The sequence below is a fragment of the Schistocerca cancellata genome, chromosome 5, assembly GCF_023864275.1.
Source record: "Schistocerca cancellata isolate TAMUIC-IGC-003103 chromosome 5, iqSchCanc2.1, whole genome shotgun sequence".
In the NCBI taxonomy this organism is placed as follows: domain Eukaryota; kingdom Metazoa; phylum Arthropoda; class Insecta; order Orthoptera; family Acrididae; genus Schistocerca; species Schistocerca cancellata.
In genome coordinates this window covers 245,497,771-245,515,727 of record NC_064630.1, presented here as the reverse complement: position 1 = coordinate 245,515,727, position 17,957 = coordinate 245,497,771, and the positions used below count along the sequence as shown (strand labels likewise).

Genomic DNA, 17,957 nt, shown 5'->3' with positions numbered 1-17,957 from the left:
ATTCAGAGAGTGGACAATTTACCCACTCTTGTAGGCGGGAAGATACCTACACGCCTAACGAAGTCTAGCAGTCCTCAGCATAGCTGTACGGGTAAGTGTAATATCACGTTATCTGAAAGAAGCGGATTTAAATCTCTGGCGATCGGATAGCGACATGTGTAAACGCATGCTTATATAAAATAGCTGTATTTGAAGATTTAACTGTCTTCACTAAAGTTAATAAACAACTATAATGACCATGTTGCTTACAACAAAAATAATAAAATTAAATTAAAAAACGATATTATGTGAGGACAGCCAGCTACCACGCAGTGATCTCTGTTGCCACTACAATTAAAGTTTTATCTTTGAATTATAGATAAATACTGGGACACTGATGAAGTGCTGATGATAACTCTGAGCCTGCACGGGATGCCTCTCCTGTCGGGCCAGCGGCTGATTTTCCTGCCCATTCCGGACAAGTGCAGAGAGCGGGTATGGTTGTCATTGGGAACTGCAATGTTAGGCTGGTGATGGAGCCTCTCAGGGAAATAGCAGGCAAGGCGGGAAGAAAGCCAGTGTGAACTCGGTATGTTTGTCGGATGGTCTCGTGCTTCTACATCTACATCTACATCCATACTCCGCAAGCCACCTGACGGTGTGTGGCGGAGGGTACCTTGAGTACCTCTATCAGTTCTCCCTTCTATTCCAGTCTCGTACTGTTCGTGGAAAGAAGGATTGTCGGTATGCCTCTGTGTGGGCTCTAATCTCTCTGATTTTATCCTCATGGTCTCTTCGCGAGGTATATGTAGGAGGGAGCAATATACTGCTTAACTCTTCGGTGAAGGTATGTTCTCGAAACTTTAACAAAAGCCCGTACCGAGCTACTGAGCGTCTCTCCTGCAGAGTCTTCCACTGGAGTTTATCTATCATCTCCGTAACGCTTTCGCGATTACTAAATGATCCTGTAACGAAGCGCGCTGCTCTCCGTTGGATCTTCCCTATATCTTCTATCAACCCTATCTGGTACGGATCCCACACTGCTGAGCAGTATTCAAGCAGTGGGCGAACAAGCGTACTGTAACCTACTTCCTTTGTTTTCGGATTGCATTTCCTTAGGATTCTTCCAATGAATCTCAGTCTGGCATCTGCTTTACCGACGATCAACATTATATGACCATTCCATTTTAAATCACTCCTAATGCGTACTCCCAGATAATTTATGGTATTAACTGCTTCCAGTTGCTGACCTGCTATTTTGTAGCTAAATGATAAAGGATCTATCTTTCTGTGTATTCGCAGCACATTACACTTGTCTACATTGCGATTCAATTGCCATTCCCTGCACCATGCGGCCATTCGCTGCAGATCCTCCTGCATTTCAGTACAATTTTCCATTGTTACAACCTCTTGATGTGGAGAAGGCCCTGCCGGTGGCTATCGAGCGCAATGGGTGCAACCGGCTGCATGCAGTGGCACATGCTGGCAAGAATGACACCTACCTGTTGGGTTCTGGGGGCACACTCGGCTCCTTTCGGCGGATGGCTGATTTGGTGAAGGCAACTAGCATCGCACGCAGGGGGCAGGCTAAGCTGTCTATTTGTAGCGTTGTACCCAGGCTTCATCGCGGTCCTCTGGTTTGGAGTAGAGTGGGATGTCTAAACCAGAGGCGCGGACGACTCTGCGACGATATCGGGTGTGAATTTCTCGACCTCTGTTGTCGGGTGTAGAATTGTAGGGATCCCCTTAATAGGTGCACTACACACAGGAGGCGGCTACTAGGATAGTGGAGTACGTGTGGCGTGCACATAGGGCTTTTTTAGGTTACAGGTACTCTCGCTTGGGATCAAAGACGATTTACCTAATAAATTAGCCACATGGTCCTCGAGAACGTTCGCCTTCGCAGATCAGAAATGAACAGGTTAAGATTTTAGTAAACTGCAGGAGCACCCGAGGAAAGATCCCAGAATTAGTATCGCTTAACGAAGGTTACAACGTACATACAGTATTAGGGAGAGAATGTTGGTTCAAACCGGGCGTTAATGACGACGAAATCCTAAGTTCAGATTGGAATATTTATCGTAAAGATAGGTTAGTCACAAATAGTGGCGGCCTGTTTATTGCCGCAAGGAATTCAATAAAATCAGAGGTTATCACGTATTCCGATTGTGAATTAATCCGGGTGAAGTTAATTATCAAAGATCGGTCAAAAATGGTGATCGGATGCTTTTATAGGCCGCCTGGGGCAGGAGCTTCAGACAGAACTTGCAGAATATCGTCAATAATTTTCCGATCACGCCGTTGCAGTAGGGGATGACTTCAACTTGCCAGATATAGATTGTTAGTGCCATGCTATCAAAATTGGTACCAGAGACAGGGATTCGTATGACATTGTTCTGGATGTCTTGTCCGAAAATTACCTTTGAGTAGATAGTTAGGGAAACAACTCCTGAGGGCAACGTCTTATACTTCCTGGCAACAAGCAGACCTGAACTTATCGAATCGGTTGACTTAGAGGAAGGAATCAGTGATCATAAGGCTGTGGTAGCATCTATGACAACGGGTCTTACAAAGAATGTTAAGAAAGGTAGGAAGATATTTTTTCTTAACAAGAGTGACAGGACATGAATTTCAGAGGATCTGAGCAGCCAGCATAAAATATTCGGTGATGAGGACGAAGATGTGGAGAACAAATGGAAAAAATTCAAAGGCATCGGGCAATGTGCCCAATGTATGTTCCGAGTAAGGACTTAAGGGATGGGGAGAACCACCATGGTTTAATAGTCGTGTTAAGAAACTGCTACGTAAAAAAGAGAACGTCATCTCAGATTCAAGAGACGTAGAAACCTTGCTGACAAACAAAAGCTGAATGAAGCGAAAATGAGCGTAAGGAAAGCAATGAAAGAAGCGTTCAATGACTTAGGAAGTAAAACTTTGTCAACCGATCTGAGTAAAAACCGTAAGAGGTTTTGATAGTGTGTAAAATCAGCGAGTGGGTCAAAATCATCTATTCTTTCACTCCGTGACCATCTGGCACCGAAAGAAAAGGCCGAAATAATGAATTCGGTCTTCCGAAATCGTTTCACCGCTGAAGACTGTAACACGGTCCCTCCTTCCAATCGTCGTACGAACGTCGAAATGGCAGATACTGAGATAGAGAAGCAACTACAATCGCTTAGCGGTGGAAAGGCATTAGGACCAGATGAGATACCCGTAATGTTCTACAAAGATTCTGGAAGTAGCTTGCTCCCGTTCTAGCAGTAATTTACCGCAGATAGCTTGGGCAACGAAGGGTGTTCAGCGACTAGAAGAAAGCGCAGGTCATTTCCATTTTTAAGAAGGGCCGTAGGACAGACGCCCAAAATTATAGACCTATATCGTTGGCGTAAATCTGTTTCAGAATTATGGAACATTTTTTGTGCTCAAGAATTATGACGTTTCTGGAGAATGAAAATCTCCTCTATAAAAATCAACACGGATTCCTCAAACAGAGATCCTGTGAAACTCAGCTCGCTCTGTTCCGCCGTGAGATCCACAGCGCCACAGACAATGGTTGATGTCGTATTTCTTGACTTCATGAAGGCATTTGACACCGTCTCGCACCGTCGTTTAGTGAAAAAAATACGAGCTTATCGAGTATCGGAGAAGATTTGCGACTGGATTCAAGACGGAACTCAACACGTCGCTCTTAATTTAACAAAATCGACGGATGTATAGATAATTTCTGCAACACCCCAAGGAAGTGTTGTAGGACCGTTACTGTTTACAATGTATATAAATGATCTAGCAGCAAACGTCGAATGCTCTTTAAGACTGCTCGCAGATGATACGGCTATCTGTTACAAAGTAGCAACAGCAGAAGGTAGTAACGATTCGCAGAATGGCCTCCAGACAATTGGATTCGCAGTAATGCTGGTAACTGATGGGTTATGCATGGGGATCGTATCAATCTGTACCACATCAAAATCTGTACCACATCAAAACAGCCTGAAGATGACGCAATGAAGCGTCGAAACTGGTAGCAACAAAATAAAATAAAACCATAAGGACGGCTGTAGGTGTTTTTATTTTTTGTCGCATATTACTTCCCCCCACATACTTCTCGCGTAATGACCACGAGGAAAAATTCCAAGGAAGGAAGGAAGATTGGGTTTAACGTCCCGTTGATATCGAGGTCATAAGAGACGGAGAACAAGCTCGGATTGTGTCAAGGATGGAGAAGGAAATCGGCCGTGTCCTTTCAAATGAGCCATCCCGGCACTTGCCTCGAGCGATTTAGGGAAATCACGTAAAACTAAACCTGGGTGGCCAGAGACGGGTTTAAACCGGATCAAATTCTGAAAATTAGAGCCATTTCAGAAGCTTACCGACAATCATTCTTCCCACACGCTATTCGTGAGTGGAACAGGGTTGGAGGACTCAGTTAATGATACAAAAGTGCCCTCCGCCATACACCATTAGGTGGCTTCCAGAGTACGATGTAGATGCGTTTACTGTAAGTTTGACGTCAGTACTTGGCGAGAAAATTTATTTGCCGCAAGAGTCAGCTGCCTACTAGTAGACTAATCGTCCTACGAGAAATAATAGACAATCTTCCCTCATAAGGTCTACATCGGAAATTAGGAACATTTGCTGTTTATGGCACCATTAGGCATAGTGCGTACCATCGACAACTGGATTCAAACAGACAGTTATATAATCCCATTTGGAAGTTCATTCAGATATCATTTGGGAAACCTCAATATTCACCATTACAAATTTATGAAAAATTGCTTTGGCGTAATCAATTCAAATTTCAGCACTTACATTAATTTTTCTTGGCCACATTTTGTTCATGCATTACTTACGACTTTCGATATCAAGCGACTTTCTTGACCCCAAGCTGAAATTTCCCAAACAATTTCGTCTGCTCCCATACTGATCAATTTTTACCGCGAAAAAGATAGCGATTCGAGAGGCTCACATATTTGCTTGTTATGCGGGGCTCTAGAACCTGCTGAAAGCGTCAGCCTCAAAGAGCATGTTGCAAGCTGTTGAAACCCTGAAATGGACCATCAAATGTACAAAGCCCTTTTTTGTTTTCTACGAGACTGTAACGTGTGTGTCTCCAGTTTGGTGTTCCAGTTGTAGTTGCGTTAACACGTTACTCTCCAGGTGTATTATGCTCCCCACTCTGTTGAATTGGTATGTCAAGATACGTTAGCTATAACTGTTCAACCTATATGGCAATTACAAAAAAATTAAATGGTTGTTCAGACTATTTGTATAGAGATTTCTCTGTATGTATAATTTTATATTTATACCTTTTGTTGGCAATGTGGTTCAATAAACAGAAACCAAATAAAAATTGTAGATATATTTCTTTATTTTTTCATGTTTTCGTACACAAAAACATTTGACGTAAAATTTGGCTGTCAGGCAACAGATGCGTTCAATAATTTGCTCAGGCAGCCATTATTTGTGGATAAGCACAGTTTTGCGAAGGTGACTCCGAAGGAATTACGTTTGAATTTGCCGCCATTTGTCTACCACTGCCATCTCGATTTGCAGCGGAGAAAATGTGTTGACGCTACCTTAAAAAGTTTATACGCCCCGGTGTAACATGTGAACTTAACGTTAATTATAAACTGAAAGGTAAGAGCAGTTCAAGGGAGTGATGCTGCTATTCGAGCAAGGGCTTCTCATTGGATTGCAAGATAATACCCTACACTTTACAGGTACACTCATCGGTATCGACTTTTACGCCGCCTCTTGACAATAGCTGGAACACAGGTACAAAACAATAACAAAGTTAGGATGCGTCCATGTGAAGTGTGTGTGTGAGCGGTGTAGGTATGTGAGAAATTGATGTTATAATGGTTATTTGTGTGACGGAAGAAGTTCCTAGGAGCAGTACGGGTATGTGTAGCTGCATGTTTCAGTGTGAGAACCGAAATACAATATCCATTGAGGTAATAAAGACCAAGGTCTAGGTGATTGAACTTTGTTAGGTCATTACACGATGGTAGTAAATAGCGAGAAGCATCCAATTCTGAGTTGTAGAAGCTGTCGTTTGGTTTGTATTTCATGTAATCATCTCCCAACAACTCTGAAAGAAAGTAATAATTAGATTTCAGGAACGGAAAGCGCACACGTGCGATTCAGCTTGTATACATAATACGCACAAATGATGACTAGCGCAAATGTTCGAGCTTTGGCGTAAACATTTATCAGTCTGAAAGAATGTTTAATGCCTATTCGAATTAGTAGTGTTACGTTTAACTTTCTGTTTGGTGGAAGTGATCATTTTTGCTTTTTAAAACAGGTATGTGTTTCTACATACATTTTTTCGAACTGCTGAAAAACCTCACTATGCCATTCCCAGTACATTTATTCGCTTATGTGATTTGTTAACAAAGGTCGTACTATTTACAAAATAAGCAGTCCCTATCAAAATCATGATACAAAAAGTAAACAATATCTGTTCAAATATACCAAAAATCCTCGGCATGGTGCAGAAGAAAGTTCATTATACAAGCATAAAGGCATATAATAAATATTCATTTCATGTCAGGTCAGCTATTGGGATTCTGACTAAACCTGAAAAACCGCTAAAAACTTGTTTTTTGAAGACTCTTTCTATTCTTAACAGGATTTTTTTGAGAATGTAATACTTGTCAACTGAGCTTAATTTTATTTAGGCTATTATAATGTGAACTTACAATGTAGCACTGTTAACTCACTTAAACAGAACACTTTATATATGAATTAAAGTGTACGCCTTTTTATTTTTGTGTGTGACAATTATTACTATACTCATCTGAGCACTTACACCTCACTTTTCACATACCTGTTTGCATAATATTTAGAGAGTAACTTATGATCATCTACATAAGGCTGTTAGTGTAATAATCTGACGCGCTTTATATCCTAGCAATTCGCTCATGTCAAGGATTCATGGAACTCAAAAATAAGCTGGAGGAAGATAATGTCTTATTAAATGTAAGATACCATTTTATTTGTTCTCGTGTTGAACAGATGGGTCGTATTTTGTCAGTAACTTGTTTGTGGATTTGTGATGCCTGTCTTGTAATAAAAAAGCCGACTTAAGTAATTTTAAAACCATTGTAGTTTAAAGGATATGTTCCGTAGTGCCCTTCATGATGTTTCACACTGAAATGTCTGGATCGTGAATGATCTTGTAATTAATGAAGTTAATGGATATCTTTGTTGGCTATAACCAGTTGCATCACTTAAATTCATATGAGCTGTAATCTCAGGAGGAAAGTATGACTTTGAGGAGGACTGAATGCAGGGATTATGTGTTGTACCTGTCCAAGACCTTTTTAATCGGTGATAAAATATTGGAACATGGCAGTTTTATCCAAATTACTTGCTTTTTATTTTCCTTCATTATTGATGTATGATTTCACAATGTTGAAGGTCATTATTTACATATTCCATTTCCATAATGCGGTTTAAAGTTTGAATGTAACTTTTCTCTTCAGTTGTTTTTTGTTTTGTTTATAATTTCAGCGTAGGATTCCAGAGAAGATGGGGGAGACAACGCAGTGTCCAAAGCTGTAATGTGCCCTCTTCAGCAATGGTTATCAGCAGAAGTGATATCAAGAAACGTAGAAAGGAGGAAGAATCCCTAGATGAAGATATACAGGGAAGTCCAAAAAGGTAAAAAGTATCACTTTTACAATTTTTATGAAAATTGAGCCTTTGAATGTTTCACCCTAATACTACCCTTGGTCGCTGATAAAGTACTTTGTCAGGAAGTGTTTGTCATCTATGCTGCTTTTATGATTTCTGTAGCATAGTGCAATGTATTATTTACAAGCCTTAAATTCACACAGTGTTATTCTCCAAATTCAAAGCAAGCTTTCAAGATGAATGATCGTTAATTTTTGCGTGTCAGTTAACATTCCTCTTCTTTACTTCTTTTTACTTTTGAGAGCAAATTTGTGTGCAGTGTGGTTTTCATACCTTGTCTGTGGCTATTGCTGTATAACATATAGCTTTTGGTTCATCTAGAACAAAAAATTATTTATTGCATTTTCCATGTCACTTCATTGTTGACAAGACACTGGACATTACTCAAGAAATGAAATCTGTTCATCAAACAAATGTAACATATGACAATGGATTCAGTGTAAGAGAATTAATATTGGGATGTTAATCTAGATGCCAGATCGAGGGAAACTTTGTAATCATCAGGAGTTAGTGTTAGCTCACCTTCTAGAAAATGTACAAACTAGTGCAACTAGTATTGAACAAATTATCCACCAGATAGAAACAAGTAACTTTAATGTTACTGTCATTCATCATATCATCATCAGTTTTGGCCAGTGTGATATGTTTGTGCTGTATTTTCCATTCCAGTACTACAAACGCAGTATAAGAGCTGTTAAAACACTACAACTAATACTTTGAAAGTAATGCAGATACTGAATACATCTAACGAATCTTTATCAGGAAAATAAAACAAGTTGAGTAGGGATGTTATTTCCAATGCTCAACAACTGCTAGCTTACAGGACACTAAATATTAATTCACATTTGTAGGGAGGGACTCTGCAAGGGCTGCTGTTGCATAGTTCGACTGACTGATCTATTATGCAGATGACATCAGTCATGAAAACTGCAGAAGTCTAAACAACGCAGCTATGAATGTATAATTTTCTTTATAGTGACAACCTTACGTAGGCCTACCCCCTTCAGTTCTGTACAGTATGAAAGTGTTGGGAAACTCACTCTGGACAACTCTTGATGTCAGGCACTGGACTGGTGAGAATGGTGGTCCAAAGAGTGAATGCAACTTTCAACACGCGATTTTAGGTGATTATGTAGGCCCCTACTCTAATGAATTGCAGAAGAGCAGATAGATACTCAAGTGATCTCAGAACAGTTACAATGAGATCTAGTGAACAATGTGTGTCATTGATATATTCCTTGAAGTGTGATGTCATATAGATAGTCATTGATATATTCCTTGAAGTGTGATGTCATATAGATAGTGTAAGTGTCAAATGTTCTGAGTGGCAAATCTCACATTTATCAGGAAAATTAAAAAAAAAAACAAACACTTTTTTTATGTAACTTCTTTGCATCCCAGATATTGAGAAGGTATTGTGATCTCATAGAATTATGGTGCTAAGCTCATCAGTGCAAGAAATAGTGAAATAAATTGGAAAATAAATAATTTATTAAACATGTTATAGTACTATACCATAGAACTGAATGATTCTCTGTGCCAATAAGAAAATTTTTGTTCCAAGTGCTGTTTATACTGAGGTACTGTACTCTGTTCATTATAAGTATGAACCTGATGTAAACATTACACCATGTATTCTTCCACATTTGCTTGAATCTCATTGGATTTTGTTTCACATGAAGCAGAAGCCAAGCTGTGTCCAGTAGTGTCAAGTTTGATCATAAGGATATGTTTTATGCTGTGTTACATTCACATAGCTGAATGATAGTGCAGGACAATAGCTTTACCACCACATTAATCTTAGAGAGCACTGGCCAGCCAGCTGGTCCAGCTAACCTGAGCAGTTGCAGTTCAGACATAAAAAGAGAAGAGCAAGGAAACAATATAGCTTTGAGTTTCATTTAATTTGTAAAGAGAATGAAGTAATATTTGGCAAAACACTTCTTAGGTGACCAGACGGAAAGCACAAAATGCTATCGTTCTTACCTAAAACAATGTCTTAATAACAAACAACCATAATGAAAATTCCTAAATTAAATACAGGTAATTTTTCTGAATGAGCTACATGTGGTACAAAGGCATACTGCAGGGATTTCACCATACTGGTGAATACTGAAACCACTGAAGGTATTAATTACAATCAGTCATCTGGTAATCTCTTAACTCCTTATCTGAATCCTGTGTCTTCTACTACATTGATAATGAGTCAGAATCCACGAAGCCACCCAGGCACAGCATTTTCTCCTCTTATCACTCTGGTTCGCATGAGACTACATCTGTGGTATAAAACAAAGGACACAGTCCAAATAAAGAGTATTTGGTTTTTCTTTTTTGCCCTAAAAATTAAGTTGTTAAGTTTTCACAATTTAAGCTACCTTTAGTAACAATATTTTATAAAATACCAATAATTAAGAATTTATATTTGAAGTGAAGACAGGAATTTTTAATGAAATATGTAACTAGAAACAAGAAGTCGTGCATTATTCATAAAAAAGAATGACTAAGGCGAGACTTGAACCAGCGATCCATGAACTGCACTAAATTAACATGTTACTATGTAACCAATTCCACTATACATCCAGCACATGTTACATGCGTGTTGCACTACAGAACGTGAAGCAGCCTCAGCCGTTTTCACACTCTGTATTAACAGCATGACAATCAGAGCACAACAGTACAGAGACTATGGCTGTACATGATTTTTGAAATAAAAACTACATAGCTAAAGCATGATAAAGAAAAGCATTGAAGGCTGTAAATACATTAGAATATATTACAGTTTCATTTAATGTAACGTGGTAATAATATATCTAATACATAAGAATGACCTACTTCCAAGAGTGTAACAGAACCAGCGTATGTATAGTACGGCTTCTGACCGATCATCGCATTTGAGTTTGTTTACATCAGGTTTGTTGTTAGATGAACAGAATATGCATTTGATTTGCTATAACAGAAGTACAGAGATAAATCAGTAATGTTTTAACTAGTAGACCTAAAGTAAACAAAAACCATCTCGCAGTATTGCCTTCTGTTTTTTACACAGCTCTGTTCTTGTGATCAGATGTTATAAAGTTTATTGTAGAACTACCCGAGCTATTGAGGAAGAAATAGAAATATTGCCTTCAAGTCTACCTGTTTTACAACTGATACACATGGCTGGTCTTTCAGATTAAATATGGCATGGCATTCCTCTTTTGAATGCATTGACATTTTTCCATTCTTGTGTTTCAGTGTAAGAATTTTCAATAGCTATTTGAGATGCGCTAACTGCTTTCTCCAAAAATTAATTTTGAAAATTAGTTCAGGAGCTCACTCGAAGAGTAAATGGTTGCAAGAACATACTTGCCCTTTTCACAACAAACATAAGGTCGTTGTATCAAGACTGAATCATGTAACATTCAAACTCACCAAAAATAAACGCACTATATTAGACAAACACAGCGTGTTTCACTAAATGTGTTTGCCTCTGTAAGTTACGAAGTAATAGGCGGTGGAAATATTTATTGCAGTAGGTCACCATAAGAAACGTTACACTGTCTGTGGAGCTATGAATATAGTTTATTGTGTTATTGTCCGAAGAGTTACAGCAAAAAGATACAATTTTTAAATGGAACAATAGTTGTTTCTATCATGCACTGGAATCAGTAACACCAGCTGTGTACACATCAATTTAAATTACATTCCTATTACTTTTAGTTTGGGAGCTACAACCCTTCAAAGTTTCAGGGACAGATACCACATGCTGTACATAATACATGGCTGTGTGGTGGCTGATGGATGTTCTGGCAGTGGGAAGTTGATTTAAATAAGATGTTCAAATGTGTGCCCATGTTCCTGAATGCACAATGCAGTGTGCCTTCTAAAGGATCTGCGGGCGAGATGTAACACCACTGGTGTCACGGAGCAACATGCGTCCTCAATGTGGTATTTTAGATCATCTGGGGATGTGGGCTCAGTGACATAAACACGATCCTTTAGATATCCCCACAAAAAGAAATCTAATGGTGTCAAATCGGGTGACCTTGCGGGCCATGAATGAGGACCATGGCGCCCCAACCACCTTCCTGCAAACCTGTTGTTTAGTTCTTCCACAACAGCATGCACAGAATGGGCTGGGTGACCCGTGTGCTGCATCCACATATGGACTCTCGTGTGTAGACACACATGTTCAAGGAGACCACCCAAACTGTTGACTATAAACACGCAATATATCTCACTTGTCAGTGTACCTGGGAAGTAGTGTGCACTGATGATTTCATCCCCAAGGATTCCACACCATACATTAATAGACCACCTACATTGACGGTCGACAGGTCATACCCACCGAGGATTGTATGCAGCCCAGTAGTGCACGATATGGCAATTCACTGCACCATAATTTGTGAATGTGGACTCATCAGAGAACATAACACCTTGTAAAGACTCCAGCGTGAAATTACGCATGGCCCATTCACAGAATGTAACTCTCACACAGAAATTGTTCCCATGCAGCTCCTGGGTCAGTGACAGGTGGTACGGGTGAAACCTGTGGCCGTGTACTTTACACCACACAGATGTGAGACTGACACCAACAACTGGAGCAACGGCTCGTCAGCTGACATGAGGATCGCGGTGTACTGCAGCTAAAACAAACACCTCCATCTCCTCACTTCTTGCAGTTCTTCATCTGTAACTGTGGCGCATTACCAAGCTGCCTGTTTCCCAAAGTTGTTCGGCACATAAGAATGTAATGGCTGCCGAGGCTCCTCGCCGCCATGGCTGCTTCAGTGGCATCATGTCAGCACTCGCCGAGCATCAGCAACATGTCAACTTACTAGTTCGTGTATGCCATCTTCATCCGATGTCAGTAACTGTGGTATATTGAGCCCCGTTTGTTTGTGTGGCTCGAACTGTTGGTCTGTGACTGTGGGCGGCAACAGTCAGCAGTCTAACAGCACATTGAGGAACTTCTCGCTCCGTGACACCGACAACATTACAACTCGGCCACACCACATTTAGAAGGCGCATTGCGTTATGCTCAGTGTGTGTGGTATCTGCCCCTGAAACTTTGAAGGGTTGTAGCGCACAAACTAACAGTGATAGGAATGTAGTTTAAATTGATGTATAGACAGCTGGTGTTACTGATTCCAGTGCACCATAGAAACAACTAGTGTTCCATTTAAAAAATTGTGTCTTTGCTGTAACTCTTTGGACAACAACACAATAAACTATGTTCATAGCTCCGTAGACAGTGTAACGTTTCTTGTGGTGACCTACCGCAATAAATGTTTCCATCGCCTATTACTTCATAACTTACAGAGGCAAACACATGTAATGAAACACCCTGTGTGTGTGTGTCTATATATATATAATTTCACCTGATGACTTCCTAAGAGACAGCTTCTATTCTGTCCGAACTAAGTGCAGACCAGATGTGGCCTAGATTCAAAGAAATAGTATTCACAGCAATTGAGACTTACACTGAATAAATTAATAAAAGACAAAACTGTTCTCCATAGTAGACAAAACAGGTCAGAACCCTGTTACAGAAGCAGTGACAAAAGCATACCAAATTAATAATTTAAAAAAAATCTCCAAGATTGATGAAGTTTTACGGAGCGTGAAATTTAGTGCAGACTTCAGTGCGAGATACTTTGAACAGTTTCCATAGTGAAACTCTGTTTCGAAATCGGGCAGAGAAAGCAAAGAGATTACAGTCTTATAAAGGTACACCAGTGGCAAGAAACAATCAATATCTTCACTGTGCAGCAATGATGATAATGTTACTAGTAGCAGTACTACAGTAGCTGAGTTACTAATGGTGGTTTTCCAAAATTCCTTCACCAAAGAAAATGATTTTAAATTCCAGAGTCTGATTCAAGAACATCTGCCAGCACGTGTAACATAGAAGTAGATATCCTTGGTGTAGTGAATGAAGGCAACTATTCCAGTACAAATTGTATAACAGTTATGTTCCATTCAGAGCATGCCAATATAATGGCTCCATACTTAGCAGTATTATACAACCACTTGCTCAGCAAAATATCTGTACCTAAAGACTGCAAAGCTGTACAGGTCACACCTGTCCTCAGAAAGGAAATGGGAGACTTCTGCTGAGTTACAGACCCATATCATGGATGTTGATTCCAGTAGGATTGTATAACATATACTATGTTTAGACATTATGAATTACCTCCAAGAAATCAGTCTATTGACAGAAAGTCAGTATGGATTCAGAAAACATCATTCTTGTGTAACACAGCTGACCTTTTGTTTTCGCGAAGTAATGAATGCTATTGGCAGGGAATCTCAAATTGATGCTACATTTCTAGTATTCCAGATGGCCTTTGTTGCCATTCCTGACAAGCAGCTTCTAATCAGATTGCATGCCTGTGGTGTATCACCTCAATTATGTGACTGGAGTTGTGATTTCCTGTTGGAAAGCTCACAGTTCATAGTAATTGACAGAAACAGAAGTTATATCTGTCATTCCCTAACAAAGTGTTGTAGGCCCTCTGCTGTTCCTGATCTATAGACACACATAAAAAAAGTTTTGTATCACCTCAGTTCCCAGAACTGCGGAAGATAGGTGTTGACTGTGGATATTGTATCACAGACTGACTCTCTTTGACTGTTCAGAGGTGTCACTAAACCCACCCAAAGATGTAAACAACAGACTGACTCTCTTTGACTGTTCAGAGGTGTCACTAAACCCACCCAAAGATGTAAACAACCATGCATGCGCAGCATCTATTAGACGGAGGGGGTCCAACAGCCGATCAGTTCCAGTCATTCCACCAGAAAGAAAGCCCGTTCGATCACATGCGCGTTCTTACTGTGTGCCAGGAAAGGCTCTCAACAAGGGAAGTGTCTAAGCGTCTCGGAGTGAACCAAAGCGATGTTGTTCAGACATGGAGGACATACAGAGAGACAGGAATTGTCGATGACAAGCCTCGCTCAGGCTGCCCAAGGGCTACTACTGCAGTGGATGACCACTACCTACAGATTATGGCTTGAAGGAACCTTGACAGTAATGCCACCGTGTTGAATGATGCTATGCGCAATAGACTGCATGATGCACAACTTCACTCCCGACGTAAATGGCAATCTCCATCTTTGCAACCACGACACCATCCAGTGCTGTACAGTTGGGCCCAACAACATGCCAAATGCACCGCTCAGAATTGGCATCACATTCCCTTCACGGATGAGTGTAGCATATGCCTTCAACCAGATAATCGTTAGAGATGTGTCTGGAGGCAACCTGGTCAGGCTGAGTGCCTTAGACATACTGTCCAGTGACTGTAGCAAGGTGGAGGTTCCCTGCTGTTCTGGGGTGGCATTATGTGGGGCCAGCGTACACTGCTGGTTGTCATGGAAGGTGCCATAATGGCTGTAAGATAAGTGAATGCCATCCTCCGTCTGATAGTGCAACCATATTGGCGAGGCATTTGTCTTCATGGATGACAATTCATGCCTCCGTCGTGCACATCTTGTGAATGACTTCCTTCAGGATGTATGGAAGTGAAACATGGACGATAAATAGTTTGGACAAGAAGAGAATAGAAGCTTTCGAAATGTGGTGCTACAGATGAATGCTGAAAATTAGATGGGTAGATCACGTAACTAATGAGGAAGTATTGAATAGAATTGAGGAGGAGAGGAGTTTGTGGCACAACTTGACAAGAAGAAGGGACCGGTTGGTAGGACACGTTCTGAAGCATCAAGGGATCACAAATTTAGCATTGGAGGGCAGCGTGGAGGGTAAAAATCGTAGAGGGAGACCAAGAGATGAATACACTAAGCAGATTCAGAATGGTGTAGTTTGCAGTAGGTACTGGGAGATGAAGAAGCTTGCACAGGATAGAGTAGCATGGAGAGCTGCATCAAACCAGTCTCAGGACTGAAAACCACAACAACAACGACAACAACAACACATTGTAAAGTAAAGTGTCGATTGGACCTAATTAATTTCTGTATCCCACTTTGCTATAATATTTCTTGTACTGTACATAAGCCAGTATTGGTAATTTTCCTCTGTGATGAACTGTTGTATCACAGTTTTATATGTGATATTTATGTCCAGATAACCACTTGATGAAGGATTTAATTAATGGAAAGTTAAGGTTTGTGACATTTTGGATAGCAGGGGTGTGTTCCCAATGGCACTTTCCAAAGCCCACATGTGATATTAGTTCTTATGCCGTGCTTCCATGGCTGCATTGTCCACATCACCTCAAAAATACTTTTCTACCACTTGTAGCTGCACATTTTCAGCAACCCCACTAACTCTAGGTTTGTTTTTTGTGATAAAAGCTTGCCATCCTCTTCTTTTTACCTTTTTACTAGTGTGACATTCAAATCCCCATCTGACAGTGCAGATTTAGGTCTTCTGTGATTTCTCCAAATCACTTAAAGCTATTACTGGGATGGTTCGTGTCAAAAGTAATGGTCACTTTCCTTCCCTGTCTTTTCCCAATCCAAACTTATGCTCCCTCTCTAATGACCTCATCGTCAATGGTACAGCAGACTCATCTCTCTTCCTTTTTACTTTTGCCCATCGTATAGGTACCTTAAGAGTAGGGTGAAAAAGACATTGATCACATTGCACACTGTTATTGTAGTACCACCTGAAAATTCATTATCAGGACATCCAAGAGTAAAAAAAGATACTGCCACCACTAAAGACCTTGTTCGACATACAAACATTTGGCTCAATAATGAATTCCTCCACAAATGCTGGCAACAAGAGAAAACCATTTGACTAAATTGAGAGATTAAATTATCACTGAATGTAAGTATACTTTGGTATGCAGGATGTTTTTCTTATCTTTTTCTTTCATTCTTTCTTTCTTCTTCTTCTTCTTCTTCTTCTCCCTTTTTTTTAAGAATTCCATACTCTTACAGGGCACAGTATTATAAAATAAAAAATAAAAAACGCCCACTCTTAGAAACATATTCCCAGAAAAAAATACATGTACTGTGATAGCCATGTGGCTGATACTACACTAGTTGCTCACTGTGAGTACCATTCATTCTTCCACAACCTTCAGCTTCCTTCTAGAAGATTCACAAACCCGTGCATTGTTAGAGAGTGTGGATTATACTAATGCCTTTCATTATCTCGATAATCTTATATATAAGGAATTAAGGTACAGAGAATGAGGAGCCCGTGCTACTGGACATCTTTGACCATTCCAGCACTCATTAAACATTTGTTAACTACTGTTGTACAAGGCCTAGCAAATGGTATGGTGCCCTGTCATGCACAAGCCACATCCCACATCCATTTTCTTTTTGCAGTTTGCAGTGGTAATGTTCTCCAGCACATCTCTTCTTCATTCCCCCCCCATATGCATGCGGGCGGGCGCGCGCGCACACACACACACACACACACACACACACACACACACACACACACACTTTCAAAAGAAACAGTAGCAGTCAATTTGTCCAGTAAAATGTATGGCCCTGTGAACCCACCACCCACAATTCCTGCTCACACATTGATACTTAAGTGAACTTGGTGTCTTGCTTCCATAATCAATAATTTACATCTGCATACAAGCGATTACTGTGCTGATTTTTTATCCCATTGTATGTAAATATAGCCTCATTCATAAATAAAATGCAAGCTGTAAACTGTATATCTTCAATGTTCCGTCTCAGAATCCATTAGTAGAGGTATTATCTGACATGGTGTCCTTGTGGCCTCAGGACTCTCAAATGCTGTGAGTGATATGGATAAAATAACTGTTTATGCAGAACTGACCAGGCAAGGATGTGATTTATCACTTCAGCAGCGCCAATATTTTGCACACGTTTCAGGATAATCTAAATGCTGTCAATTCACTCAAGTACCTAGGAATTACAATAAGGAACAAACTAAACTGGAACAATCACATGAGATAATGTTGTGGGGATGACAAACCAAAGACTGTGTTTTACTGGCAGAGCAAGTAGAAGAGGCAACAAATCAACTAAAAGAACTCCCTGCACAGTGCTTGTCCATCATCTACCGAAGTGTTGAAGTGCTGTACGGATCCTCACCAGACTGGATTGACAGAAGAAATCAAAAAGTTGGAAGAAGGGCAGCTCATTTTGTGTTATCGCAAAATAGGGGAGGGAGTGCAGAGATATAATATGCAAGTGGGGTGGCAGTCATTAAAACAAAAGGTGTTTTTTGTTGTGGTGAGATCTTGTCAGCAAATTTCAATCTTCAGCAGTCTCCTCTGAATGCGAAACTATTTAGTTGACACCCACCCACCTACATAAGGAGGAGTGATCATTGTTATAAA

At 40.2% G+C, this 17,957-nt stretch overlaps 1 protein-coding gene across 1 annotated transcript in view; it reads left to right on the top strand.

Moving 5' to 3' along the window:
• Positions 1-5,765: 5,765 nt before the first annotated feature.
• The window catches only part of LOC126188462 (uncharacterized), a 189,779-nt gene continuing 177,587 nt past the window's right edge, over positions 5,766-17,957 (top strand). Inside the window, exons 1-2 of the mRNA XM_049930066.1 lie at positions 5,766-5,811; positions 7,495-7,644. Of these exons, the coding sequence (XP_049786023.1) occupies positions 7,562-7,644 (83 nt within the window). The 5' untranslated portion in view covers positions 5,766-5,811; positions 7,495-7,561. The remainder of the gene's footprint in view (positions 5,812-7,494; positions 7,645-17,957) is intronic.